General features: G+C 48.4%; 1 protein-coding gene and 1 pseudogene across 2 annotated transcripts in view; one reads left to right on the forward strand and one right to left on the reverse strand.

The window, feature by feature from the left end:
• The window catches only part of LOC146189146 (uncharacterized), a 35,223-nt gene extending 21,095 nt beyond the window's left edge, over positions 1-14,128 (forward strand). For both annotated transcript variants that reach the window (XM_084604058.1, XM_084604060.1), the window contains exons 11-15: positions 6,482-6,616; positions 6,697-6,765; positions 8,088-8,217; positions 9,740-9,947; positions 12,218-14,128. In XM_084604058.1, the coding sequence (XP_084460184.1) occupies positions 6,482-6,616; positions 6,697-6,765; positions 8,088-8,217; positions 9,740-9,947; positions 12,218-12,377 (702 nt within the window). In that variant the 3' untranslated portion in view covers positions 12,378-14,128. The remainder of the gene's footprint in view (positions 1-6,481; positions 6,617-6,696; positions 6,766-8,087; positions 8,218-9,739; positions 9,948-12,217) is intronic.
• LOC146189147 (uncharacterized) lies at positions 1,234-1,980 on the reverse strand (annotated as a pseudogene).

The following is a 14,128-nucleotide window of genomic DNA, read 5'->3' on the forward strand; positions in this document are numbered from 1 at the left end:
GTGCACGCTGTTTCACTTTGCCGGTGACTTCCCTTGAACGCGTGGTTTGACCGGTACTTTCGACACCGAAAATCATGTTTCTTCTCGGCTTCTATCGCAGCGAAGAGCACAAAGATGCGTGAAATTTTGAAAATACGCCGAGAGAAAACTAGCGGGCAAGCGTGACAGCGAGCTGCGCGTCGCATGAAGAGCAGACGAGCTATGGCCGCTTCCCACGCTGACAGCCAATGGCGTGGTCGAAATCTCACCACGTGATTTAAATGGCCAGTGAAAATGCTAGGTTTGGGCTGGCGAAACTTTTTTTTTTTTATTACATGCTGGGGGTTTGTGAAGCGGCAAAGCCAGCTTTAGGGAGAAAAAGCGTGGGCCTGCTGCCTTGCAAAATTCCAGTGGCGTGCGACGCCACGATTTGACGCGTCACGCGCTTGAACATGGGTCATATCTGCCCCTTCTCTAGCCACCTTGAGTGCTTTAACAGACTTTTTAAATAATTTCGCGACTGTTTTCGGCTCTGATTTTTTTATATAATAAAGAGGAAGGATCAGTGTTGCTATAACAGTTAAAATAACAAGTGACTTTTTTACTGAAAATCGCCGTTTTTCGACCCGCGTCTCCCCTTAAAATGTAGTTGTAGCCAAAGACCTGCCATGTGGAGCTATGCTATTTATATTATCATTGATGTACACCACAGTATAAAAATATTCAATTATGTAGATGCCCCACAATTCGAAAATATAATTAGCTGACATTATTGTTCAATAAATTTGATATGTTCAACTTAGCAATATAAAAATAGCATAGCTCCACAGTTCAAACCTTTCTGAATTCGACGGTATAAGATTTATTAAAATTGCACCACAAAAACCCAATGAAAAGTTCCGTAAGGCTAGTCATGTCACCAAAAAACATGAAGCTGAGAAAAACTCATTTGAAGTTTTGACACTGAGTGCAGAAAATATTGGGAAGAATCTTCGACAACGGATGTTACTCAGATGTTCCCTATCAGTTTCCCTACAAAACAAAACAAAAAGTGTCTTATTCCATCCAAGGAAACATTTAAAAAAAAAATGTCGAATGTGTAAGTGTGATGAAATTATAGAGGTTACTTTCGAGAAGTTAGGGCTTGACTTTTTTTAGGTGAAAGTGAGGACCGGAGCCAAGGAGACGAGAGCTCCACCAGGCAAACAGTTGGGTGGCCCTGAAAAGGACCGTTGGGTGTGATGCTCGAGCGGTTGGCCGCTAACGTCTTCAAAGGAGTCCCGGGCTGTAGTCTCCAGTTGCTCCCGTTTCGTGCCGCCTTGCAAGAGCCTCTTTTGTGTTGGTGCTCTTCTGATGAGCTTCATTTGCCTTGCACAAACGTAGTGCATCTTTTTCGGTGCTTCGACGAACAAGGCAATCACCAGCTTCATAGCCTAGACTTGTAGCGATGGCTACGTTGGTTGCCCTTCTCCCTTAGTTGTAAACAGCAACCGCCTCAGCAGCAGCTCGTTTCACACTTTTCAGTGAAGCATTCCCATTCTTTAAAATTTGGGTCCAGATAACAGAGTGTAGGCTCTCACTCGCATTCTGCGTCTTTCCCTCACTGCAGCGTGCCAGCAGGGGCTCATCGCTGAGCCTGGCAAACACTGGCTCCAGAGTGGCCCTAACCGAAGCCGGGAGGGCCCTCTTGTGCGGAGGTGGAACGTCGCCATTAGTCAAGGCTCTATTATACTTGCACCAAGAGTCAGCACCCTCGGTGCACTTCGAGTGGTTTGGGGCATCGTCTGTGGATGTCATGTGCAGGAGTGTAGCTTCCACTGCCTTCTTCATGGCTGGAACGTCATTCCTGTTGCTCCTCAGGGCATAGCCGTAGTAGTTCGCGATTTTCTTCATTTATCCTGCGTCAGTTTGCCTTTTCCCCCAAGAGACTCACCCAGAGCCTTCTTCTTCTCGACAAGATTCCGGAGTGCAGTCCCCATTCGCTTGTGGACATGGTTGATGCAGTCCTTCTTTTCAATTGGAATTAAGCCGTACACTTCTGCTTCAGACAAGGCATGAAATGTCCGGCTGTCTCCATCGGATAGCACGGTCGTGTAGCGAGCCAGGCACTGTACCCTTCATCTTGTGGCTGTGACCCCAAGGCACATCCAAGGCAGAAATTTGAGTATACAACGTGGTCAATCACGAGACCAGTGTACAGCTCAACAATGCAGCCCACACTGATGTGAGAGGTACGACCACGGGTCATCCAGGAACCATCAAATATCACATCAATGTTCCCGACAGGATTCAAAAAGTCTGCATACAAACTCTTGACGACTGCCGCACTTGCAGCTTCACTTGCGGTCGCTGTACTCTCACAGGCTTCCACAAAAGTTTTCAGGTGTCCCTGAAAGGTCTTGTGGTGCAGGCCTCGGTGTGAGAGGTTCATACAAGCACAGAAGTCCGCAAGGCAGAAGTCACGCCTTTGCCAATCGTCTGTATGCCTTTCATTGCCCTCATGTTGACTTCGAAGGGAGTGATGGTGGCAGCTCCGCTTATTCTTGGGGAAGAGAACTGCTTCTGTTCGAAATAGCAGTTTTCGCAGACAAGCAGAAGCTTTACAGCAAGGCCGTACTCCTTATCTGTTGCCTTGCTCAAACGCAGACTTCCCGCGCCGCAGGTTCCGCACTTCGCTTGCGCGAAAAAATTGTTCAGAACCTTCAAGTCCACAATCACGAACTCTGTACCGGCATCAGCTGTCTGGTAATCCGCACTGACGCCAAGAAGGTCAAACTTGCGCTGGGTTGCCGACTTTTCCGACAGAACGGACTTTGCTTGCGCCGATCGCTCAACACGCTGCGCCTGCTCGGTCGACGAATAGTACACAGCATCAACACGAAGTGTACCACGATCCGAGATACGGTTCGTGCTGCAACTTGGTCCCGCGGTGTCGTCATCGGGCAGCATGCTTGATGTACCCGGCGGATCCAACGAGTCCGGCACTGCAGGCCCCGGCGACGCACTGGTGGCCGCTGCCTGCTGTTTTTTGTTCCACGGACGTTTCTTCCGGCTTCCAAAAGCTCGTTGCGTGCTCGGTTTCAATCGACTGTCTCCCGGCATCTTGATCGCAAAGAGAAACTCCCGGCACAAGGCGGAAACACGGCGTGTAGAGAAACACGAGCGCAAAAGCAGACGCGCACGAAGCGACAGCCACAGCGGCGAACGCAAGAGAAAGAAAAAAAAAATGACGTAGACGGTCACACCAGTCAATGGGAGGCGCGGAACGGCGCGCGCCGCGTGCGAGCCAATCAGCGACCCGAAAACGGCCTTCGGGAAACCGGCCTGAACCGCCGCTCTGCTTGAGCGACGCCATTTTGAGATAGCTCAAATTGCACACAAAGAAACCAGCTTCAAAACAAGCCCAAGATGGCGGCGATCGGCCGGCTGCAACTCCGGCGGCGCGCGCGGGAAGTTCGAACAAAGTCTCTCTTTTCGGGGCCATTTCGTCGCTGCCGTGGTGTTTTGAAAGCCGATTTTATCGCATTTCCCGACTGAATTCAGCGTTAATAATTTTACTGTAGATGCTCGAAAGGATAAACCTTCCGAAAATGAGTTTTTCCCAAAATCGACTTTTTGACCATTTTCGACCGTTTTAAGACCCGCGTCTCCCCTTAAGAGATGTGGAGAGTGGTGGCCATCGGATCCGTTATCTAGCAGCACTTCATTATTGTAAAACATTTTGAAGAACTTTAAAAAAATGAAGAAAACTGGCTACATTGGACAGTTACATGCTGAACTTGTCCGCTTGGCGCTCAAGCACTCTCACGGGCACAATCCATTGTCGTTCATGAAAAAACCCCTGAGCAGTCTCTTCTTAATTTATCTTGTCTTCTACTGGGTGCATTCATATTGAATCTGTCACTGCTCTGTTTCGGTTTTATGTTGTTGGCAATGTGGGTACCAGGGAAGCAAAATCAGCCAAATCCCAATCCATCAGAAGTCAGTTTTTTGCTTGTAGGCTCAGAATCACATTGTGGATTAGTGCAGTTACTTCCGTTATCACATTTTGCATGATGGCAACGCGCCGTGCACAGTACAACACTCGTTTGAAAAAGAAAAAGCTATTCTGATAGTTCTGATAGCAGAAGAAATCTGGAATTCTGCGGCAGCTCGACGACTAGGTGTTTGTTCTAGATCTACTGTACGTGGGTGAAAGATGCAGTCGGGAGGCGATTTTTAAATGTGAGCCTGACCGCAAAAATTTCCGCCGACATCACCTGGGAGGACGAGAGGGAAAAGGAAGACTGTTTCCGAGAGCTCAGACTCTGACGACAAATGGGCGTTTTTGATGAGACTGTAAGGGCCACATTGTCTATCATGGGGACTTTTTCAAGAACTTACCTCGCGCTGCATTTTATTTTTTTCCATTTGGCAAATGCAAATTCGCCCCTCTCGTTACATTCACGGTCGCGTTACTTTCGTCTAAATACGGTACACAGAGTCTCTACTTTGGAAGGCCATAATACACGATTGGGTGACAATTTTTGACCAAAATTCGCAGGTACGGTACAATCTCGATACGTTCCCGTTTCATACTCAATATCGCGGCAGTAAAAATCTTCTATAGAGTTGCATTATTTTTCTCCCAGTTGTGTTCCCGGATGACACGATTTCCCGATTACTATGTTCGAAATTTCAACAAACTGTGGTCATTTAATACGACGGACATTCCAACAGTAAGTTTCGTCATTTATTTTTTCATGGAAAGCTTATACAGTCGAACCCGGATATATCGAATTTTGGTTATATCGAACTCACGGAATATCCCCTCGAAAATCCCATGTAAAAGTATAGGAAAGCCGCTTCATATATCGAACTTAATTTCACCGGCCGTTCGATATATCGAACTCCGCACCACGCACTGGAAAGTGTGCCTTCCCCAAAGACGATCGCATCATGCTTGGCCGTTTGCCGCATGACGTTTTCAAGCCATGCGCGGAAGGAATGAGAAGGAACAGTTCGGCGACGGCTGGTCTGGGCAGCGCCGCGCCCATTCCCCAAAGGCGCACGCATCTGCAGTTATCGTTTCCCGCGCGCCAACATATGACGTTTGCAAGCCATGTGCGTGGGTGTGCCCATTCTTTTGCGGAGCTATCTCTCTCCTTCAGCACGCGCTACACATGCGCCAAGCCAGCTAGGCCCGTTTTCAGACAGACGTCAGACGCTTTCTCCAGCGTGTGTTGCGAGCCCTCTGCGCCTCTGCTCTGCGCGGCGGCTGACTTGGATATGGCGCCTGCGGACGTTAAGAAACGGCAGCTCAGTATTTTTTTTTTTTAGAGTAATCCTTTCTTATTGTGCTGTTCGGACGTTAAGCGGAGTCTTTTTTTTAGTCGTTTATCTTGCATCTATGAATCGACGAAAGCACGTGGTCAGCTGCTGCGATCCATGACGCCTGCCCTAAGCGCGGGGTGGCCTGTGCAATAAAGCCATCACGGGCACTCTGCCAAGTTCCCTCCCCACCACCGCAGGAGCTATCAAAAGATAAACGCGCCCGCGCAGCATCTTGGCACGCTGCCAAGAAATGTGCTATGGATGAGACCACCGAAACGGAGTGACCGCGCCGTCGACATTTTCGCTCGCGATTTCTGCCGCGGCGACACAAACCTTGTTTTGAGCTGACGCGGTGGCTCGAGCGGCGAGAGGGACGCAGTTCCAACAAGTTTGAAATTTTTCGCTCTGTCGCAGCCGCTTGTCCTTGAGATTGCTCAATCGCTCGCATGTGAGCGAGCTGGCCTTTACGCATTTTTTTTTATTTTTTTTTTTTCAAATTCTCGGGTGCAAAAGTGGAGGGTGGGTTCATTATGCGAGTGGGTTGATTACGCAACAAATACCGTATCGTTTTTTCGCATCCTAAGTGCCGTCACAAGCCGATTTCTGCATATCGAATTATCGATATATCGAACTATTTCGCGATCCCCTTCGAGTTCGATATATCCGGGTTCGACTGATCTCAAAAAGATGCACCATGGCATCATGAAATGTATGCCTTGCACTATTTTTCGACATAGCACCAACATTGAGATATGTGTCGTAGTATGCGATGAGTTTGAAGAATTCTCGGCTTTTACCAAAGCCACACGCAGTAAGGCTCACACAAGATCAAATGCGTCACTGCGGGTGGGAGAGAGCTGGCAGGTCCTGCCAAATGTAATGTCTGGCAACCCTGCGTCCAAGCAGAGCGCAGCCATTTCAGCTGCCATCTACCACCTGCCAGTACCATCTGTACGTTTTGTCAAGTTGACAGAATGCCAATCGACACCTTAATGCGGTGTCGATTTCATCCGAGTTGCATTCTTATAAATTGAGCCTTTTGGGTCATATGTTTTCCAGGCGTTTTCTTTTTTTTAAACTTTATTGAGGTGTTACTGTAATTGCAAGTTACAGGAGCCCTTGCCAGCTGATCCAAAAGTAGCACATAATTGATTCATTCACCCACATTAACCATGCTGCCCATTTACAGGCTCCAGACCCATCAACCATTCGTCCCGTGGCAGTTCTGCGGGAATCGCTGGACATGGTGAAGGAGCACTGGGTGCAGAAACAGGACTACCACTATGCCTGCGACCAGCTCAAGTCCATCCGCCAGGACCTCACGGTATGTTGGTGTGTTCTCTAGCTCGTCGAGTCTCTCTTCCCCCACCCACACTGAACATATCCACTGCTGTCTAATTGCAGGTCCAGTGTGTGCGGAACCCTTTTACTGTGCAGGTGTACGAGACTCATGCCCGCGTTGCTCTTGAAAAGGTGAGGATTTTTTTGTCTGCATTTTATCGCTAGCAGTTTCAGCCGGATCCTACTGTTCACTTATATGTCAAGAAGGTGGGCTTGTTGGTTAGCAGTGCTCCATAATTTAGCCAGCTGAATCTGCATTTCAATCTGGCCCTTCTTTAGTGTTGTCTCAGAATGCATGGACGATTTGTTGGCATGAGTTGGCACAGTGTGTTGCTGGGTGTGGCCAAGTGGATCCGACGTTCGGCGGCGGATCAGAGAGTCGTGGTCTTGAACCTTGGCTATTCTTGCCATGTTCTGATGGAGAAAAAGCGCAGAAACGCGTTTTGCAACTTCAACGCACTTTAAAGAACCCCCCAGGTCGAGCAAATTAATCTGAGCCCGCCATTGCACCCCATAGCTTGTATGTATTGTTTATTGTGCTTTCATAGACAATCTATCCCAGATGTGTTGGAATTGTATGGCTAAATAATTGCGTTGAAAATGCTTTGCATAAGTATAGCACTAGAAACGCATTTATTGCAGAAACACCCGTCGACAAAACAGCGTGGTGCGTTCCTCGCAAGGGGTGCTTCTCCTAATGACACTCGTTGCACGCGGAGCAGTGCCAAGTGCGGCCTTTGGGCATCTGCTGGCCGCTCTAGCCACATGAAGGCTTTGTGAAACCGTTTTGGCAAAAGTGTGACGTGAGATTTGGGGTAGCCTTTGGTCTGACAGCGCCATTTTCCGTTCAACACAGCTATCGTGCAGGGAAGCCAATGCTCAAGCACTGGCCATGTGTTGAAGCTAACCTAGCTGACTTCGGCTCTCACTGCGCTTGCTTCAGTTGAGTTTCTGCCGAAGTTACTGCCAAAACTTTCTTACTTTGGTCATAATGAAACGATAATGTCTTTGTGGTTCACTGATAACGCCTCCCATGCATGCCAGTGGCTAAATACAAAGCTGGGCTGTGGCGACTTCGCTACGGAGCAGGCTAGGCCTAACTACGCTCATCAAGCGCTGGGCTGTCAGTATGCCAGCGGGAACGTGTCACGGCAGAACATGCTAGTGTTCATTCGCTGTACTGTCTTCTATGTTTCTAACTTTGTATTCATTACCATGTTCTATTAACAAATTATCTTTCTTGCAATCCCCCTTTAGTATATATAGGTGGGGTTGTGAGAACGTGTATGTACTTGATGTTTAAGTGAAAAATTAAAAATTCCATTTCAATCTGTTTGAGGTGGTAGCTTACAAATGTTTTTTTTTTTTTTTTTTTTTTTTTTTCCTTTTTACCTCTCCTGCATAAAAGCTCATGTTTTTGTTAATTGTTCTCTCTCCCTCTTCTTTTTTCCAAGGGTGACCATGAGGAGTTCAACCAGTGTCAGACGCAGCTTAAAACCCTGTACCAGGAGGTTGAGTGCGGGAACCCTCTCGAGTTTCTTGGGTACCGCATCCTCTACAACGTGTTCGCCAGGAACACACTAGGTAAGGCGTTCTTTCATTGGCTGTCGTTTGCTGCCGAGTATTGAGTGGGCTGCATCTTGGTGGAAGTGCACAGCGCTCGCATTCACCAAAATCCCAGGACAGGTTTCTGAAGTTAAAAGGGCCTAAAGTAATCTAAAGTAAGGTTTGTATCATGGCACCTAGCCTCGCCTTGTGTCTTGATTATATAGTAAAAGCTCGTTAATTCGAACTTCACGGGATCAGGGAAAAAAGTTCGAATTAGCCCATATTCGAATTATCAAATGGCCTGTAAGGCGTTCTTTCATTGGCTGTCGTTTGCTGCCGAGTATTGAGTGGGCTGCATCTTGGTGGAAGTGCACAGCGCTCGCATTCACCAAAATCCCAGGACAGGTTTCTGAAGTTAAAAGGGCCTAAAGTAATCTAAAGTAAGGTTTGTATCATGGCACCTAGCCTCGCCTTGTGTCTTGATTATATAGTAAAAGCTCGTTAATTCGAACTTCACGGGATCAGGGAAAAAAGTTCGAATTAGCCCATATTCGAATTATCAAATGGCCTCAAAAAACTGTCAAGAACCATCTGCATTACGGTATCTGTTTCGCATCATCACGGTCCACAACGCATTTCTTGGCAATGCTCCAGGATGCTGCGCAGCGATAACATAGTGATGTGTTTACCTTTTGACATTGGCTCTACCAAGGGAGGGAAGTGAACTTGGCAGAGTGCCAGTATTTGTGTTGAGGCAGACGCCATCTACTGCTATGAGCGATAGCAGCAAATGCCTTTTGAAGCGGACCATGCTAAAAGCCGGCATCATGACCGCGTCTGACTATGTGCTCTCTTTGACAGCCGATAGATGGAAGAGTGGACGACTCATGCAAAAAAAAATCCCGCGTAACCCGTAGCGCCCATCCGAAGTCGTAGCCTTTCATGGGCATTTACTGGGACCGTGCCGACAGTGGCTGTCCCTATTTTTGAATTAACAGGGCTCGAATTAACGAGTATTTGCTAGTTTCGGAGGTTGCGCAGAAGAGAGTGCAAGCAACCGCGGCCGGCAACCCTTACCCACAGTCAGTCCAGTCATGGCGCCATTTAGGATTTCATCTTCTGTCCCCGGTTCGGATGCATGCAGCCTCTAACTGCGCCGCTCTTTCGCTCAGGGTTTTTTATTTTTTTTCCCCACGTTCTGTGAGCTAAGCCGCCCATATGCAGCGGCACATAGTTCGAATTATCTGTTGCGGGACCGACTCGCATTCGAATTAGCGGGCTTTTTGTACACAGATCTCGATGGAGCTTGGCCGGACCAAGTTGTTTAGTTCGGTTTATCCGAAAATTGGAATTATTAAGGTTCGAATTAACGAGCTTTCACTGTATAAGCTTTATTACCAATGATTTTTATTGGATGCATCACTTGAAGTTTATGTGCAGGTAACAGGCCAAACAGTTTCCTCAGTTTTTTAGTTATGACTTGATGCACTAGCTAGCTTATAGTATTTGACTAGAATGGCCATGGAAGTAATTGGCGCATGCCACTTTGACTTTGCAGAGCTGAAGACTATCCTGGCCCACCTGAGTGCCGAGGAGAAGAGGGACGAAGTGGTAAAGCATGCCCTGGCGGTGTGCCACGCGTGGAGCCTTGGTAACTATGCGCGGTTTTTCAAGCTGTATGAGCGGCCGCCCAAGATGTCGGGCTTCCTCATGGATTGGTTCGTGGTGCGGGAGCGCCGCAATGCGCTCAAGGCCATGGTCAAGGCGTGAGTACCCACCCCTCTTGGCCCTCCTCTCCCCCCGCTCTTCCTGCTTTGTGCACACTCACACCGGAAAAGCGATGGTTTGATGTGTTTGGGGACTACGGTTGGGCAGCCTTCTAGCTTTGGTGCGGTCAGATAAGCAAGTGGGTTGGGGGTGTGTCTTGATTACTAACTCACCACATTAAAAAAGGGGTCATTGCGTATGGTCACCTAGTTGGCCGTGACGGAGCATAACGAACAAGAGTCTATCACATGATCCTTTTTGATGGCTTTAGTTCAGTTTAGCATAGTTGCTCAGTCATTAACGCTCCATTTACAATGATAGCCAATGCATCAGATTTGGCCAGGGGTCTTACTAAGGTTCATCATTGTGTGGCGCTTGCTTGGTGTGTTCATTCTCATTTACGTTATTTAACTAGTAGAGGATTTGACCTTGTTTGGAGTATTCCTTGGGTCACAAATTCACATTACTTCCTATAGTTGCATTAGTCCCCAAGGGTGGCCAAGGTAGTAAGGCATTGTTCTGACCAAGCTGGTACAGCTCTTCATGCATCGTACTGTTTCAGACATGGCCAAGTGAGAACTTATTCTAAGATACTTTTTCTGGCGGGAATGCAGTGCACATGCGGCGCAATGACTGTTGCAACATGTTTCTTGGTTTTGAACAGTTGAATTGTTTTTGTCTGGCTTTTTCATCTCTGCAGTCTGTGGCTTTTTTCTTTTTGTGTGTTTTTGCATGAGCATGCATCTGGCTTGAAGCTTGAATGTCTACTAGGGGATGCAGCAGTTCACTTTGTCCCAGAAATTGTAACTTCATTAGTGTAAGATTGGTTTTGTCAGTGCTAGCTTACTCGAAAGTAAATGCACTCTGCTCACAATGCCTCTTAACGTGTTGGATCTGGCCGTTGTGATTGTGTAAATGGTCCTGCGCTGGCACAAGTCTCTATTCTAGCTTTGAGTGTCCCGTCCAAATCTGCATGAACTTACAGGGTGTTGATACCTAATCCAATGCAGAATGCAATTTTTGTGTCAGTCTGTAATGTTGCAAATGTGACCTTGCATAAGTTTAGAGGAAAAACTTGCATACAACCATTGTGCAGTTGCGTCCATGCTCACATTCAGTGGCTTCTTGCCTGCACTCTTCTTTGACTTGGGGCCTGCATCATTCCATTGATGGTCTTGTGGCGCAATCTTGCTTCTTTTCATTGCTGTTAAGGGCAATGTAAGTGTCCTAATGCGAGCACCTTGACCTGTGGCCCTCTCCTCACTTGTTGCATGATGCTGTGGCAGGAAACTTTTTGTACCATAGACTTTTGGCAGGAAACTTTTTACCATAGCAGTAAGCTTCAGTGTGTGTTTGTTTCCGGTGGTAACTTGTTCAAAGTGCGGTGCATTTCTTAGAGCTTGTTTAAAGCTAAGGAGTCCTGAAAGCCAAGGAGAACGCCGCAATGTCTGTTTGAGATGGTTCACCGGTTGCCTTTGTATTTGTGGGGTGGTTGGGTGCGGCATTTTGTGTGGCTTTTGTACGTCTTGCTGTGATGGACTTAGCCGTAGGTCGAATTATTTCAGCGTGATGAGGATTTAGGCTTAAAACGATGCGTCCCAGTTCATAGCTTTTCTTGAGTTGTGGAGGATCTTGGTGTGAGGGCCCTTGTTTGCCGTTAGTGTCTGCTGCGCACACGCACCAAACGCACAGCTGTGTCCGCACTCCTCGCCTGGTTTTCTGCACCGCACATAATCGCAGGCATGATGGTGGGACTGTGTGGATAACATTTGTAGACGCCGCAGTTGGTTTTGTAGGTTTTCATGGTGTGAGTCTGCTCTCTGCAGTGGTGAGTATGCGTCTCTCTTACCATCCAGGAGGAACAGTTACGCCCGGGGCCTCCTGGCACGTTTGGGGGCTGGGCCGGTGAGCCTCTAATGAAACAGCCCTGAAACGGGCTCCATGTTGAAGCGGTGGATGGGGGCAGGAAGGCATGGATGGCACTGACACTTGTAACGGTGCTTTGGGGGCCGTAATGAAGTGGTTCAGAAAGGGAAGTGCTTGAGCGTTTGTTGCTGATACTCAGGCACATTGTGTTATAAGCCATTTGCTGCCCTCGTCTTTTGGGAGCAGTGTTTTGGAGGCCTGTAAAATGTGCAGCCTGCCTTCGTGCCTTCGATTCAGTGCTTTTCTTCATGGAGCCAGCCTAGTGGGGTGCATTCATATAGCAAGCGTGTGTGTGTGTGAGCATGTCTCTTTTGCTAATCTCCTTTGTCCTGTCTTGTTTTAGATACCGTCCGGTTTTGCCGGTAGGGTATATTGAGCGTGCGTTGGGCTTCACCGACCGCGAGGACGTGCTCGCGTTCCTGACCGAGCTAAACGTGACCCTGGCAGAGGACGGCGCCAGCGTCGACTGCAAAGAGTCCCTGGCGGCCGTGCTCGCCGCCTGAGCATCGGCTGCGGTTTCCGCGGCAACGGTGGTGGTCGCGCCTTTCCTTTCCTCGCTCACCCTACCATCTCCCCTTTCCCTGCTCTTCGACCCAGCGCTGCCTTTCCCCAGAAGTAGTGTGGTTCCTGCCCCGTTCTTTTCCACCAGTCTGTGGAGTTTTCTCCCAGAAAGCAAGTTCAGCGTTGGGGGAGCAACCACACCACTGCGCACAGACTGAAAGTGCATTGCACCTCGCACCTCCTGCACTCGGTGCAGGTGCACCCAGGCTCAAGTATCGGCAGTGCGTGGGTCTGGTGGGGAGGGCCACTCACAGAGGTCCCTGGATGGAAGACGTCACCAAGTGGGGTTTCTTCTCTCTCTATATCTGCCTACGGACAGCTGTGTTCCTGCCGTGGGTGATGGGGGGAATGGGCATCACTCAACAGCTCGCTGCAGCGGGAGAGCCAATAGGAAAGTGCAATGTCGCTCATCCAGCTGCGGGAAGGGGGCTTCGGTTTCGCGGAGTTGGTCATGTGTGCTTCACGGACTCTTGAGCTCCTTCAATCTGGCCAACGCTCGGTAATGCGTCGCTTCTCATCTCATCCATCTTGGAAGTAGGGAAGGGCTTAATACAACCACTGCCAGCTAAGAAAAATGCCATCCCGCTCCGGAAGGGGCTTAAAGAGCAGGAAAAGCCCGGTGTCAGCGTGCCGCGCCGCCTTTATGCGTTTACAAGCCACACCCGGTGTCAGTTTGCGGTTGCCGGGTAAATTGTCACCAGCTGTTAAAGGCTCGCAGTCCTCAGGCCTATTCTGGATACTTCAGCAGTTGGTTCAAGTCAAAGGATGTCCAGCATTAACGCCATTGCCCGCAGTCTTGCCTGTTGTACCTCTAACCAGCGCTTGAGATTCCCGGTAGAGCAACTCACTAAATGCTTAAGTGAAACCGGCTGGCATTGAAACATCATAGTGCATTTAAACTGCTGCATCTCGAAGCTCTGAATGCAGAACGATTGTCACCGTTACCTCCAGGTAGTCGCCACCAAAGTTGCAAGACATCGGTTATGCACCAGGCAGAATTAATTTTCCTCATAAATCAGCCCATTACGGAGAGCTTAACACAGCTTGGTAAATCAGATACCTGGCTGGAGCGGGCATTCAGGGCAACAGCGCGTTAGTTCCCGAGTTCTGAAGACCTAAGTGCTTGCCCGGATGGGTGCAGCAGTCGTTTAAAAAAAATCGGTCGCATACCATAACCAGAATTGTGCGGAAGAAGACCAGGAACGAGTTGGCGCTTCTGGAAGTCTCAACCGGCCAAGGCAACATCATCAGTCGGAAGCCACGAGGTGAAGCTATCCAGCACAGTCGCAGAAGAGCCAATTGTCACCAGGCTGCTGTTTGTACAGTTTTTCCAGATGGAGCCAGCTTCCTTTGGGATCTGAAGACTCAAGTGTGACACGCCATTCCAGGAGTAAGAAGATGCCGGAAAGGTAACAAGTCTTCTGGCACTCGGATGTAATGAAAGCCGGCGCCAGGACGTTGGTAAAAATGCCTGCCCAGTTTTCGTTTACCGGTGCCAGTTAATTGCGTGTTGTGTGTAAGAGGCTGCTCATCGAGGACAATAGTCTTTATTTTTTTCTGAAGGAAGCAGATGCGCATGTGTGTGTGTTGTGTACATAAGTCATATAAAGCATGTGATGTACAGTGGCTAATGAAAGCAGCTGTTTTGTAAATGTGTAAATTATGTACATAATAGAATAAAAATTATTTGTGA

The sequence above is a fragment of the Amblyomma maculatum genome, chromosome 5 (genome assembly GCF_055883805.1).
Source record: "Amblyomma maculatum isolate TAMU_Amacu chromosome 5, ASM5588380v1, whole genome shotgun sequence".
Taxonomy (NCBI): Eukaryota; Metazoa; Arthropoda; class Arachnida; order Ixodida; family Ixodidae; genus Amblyomma; species Amblyomma maculatum.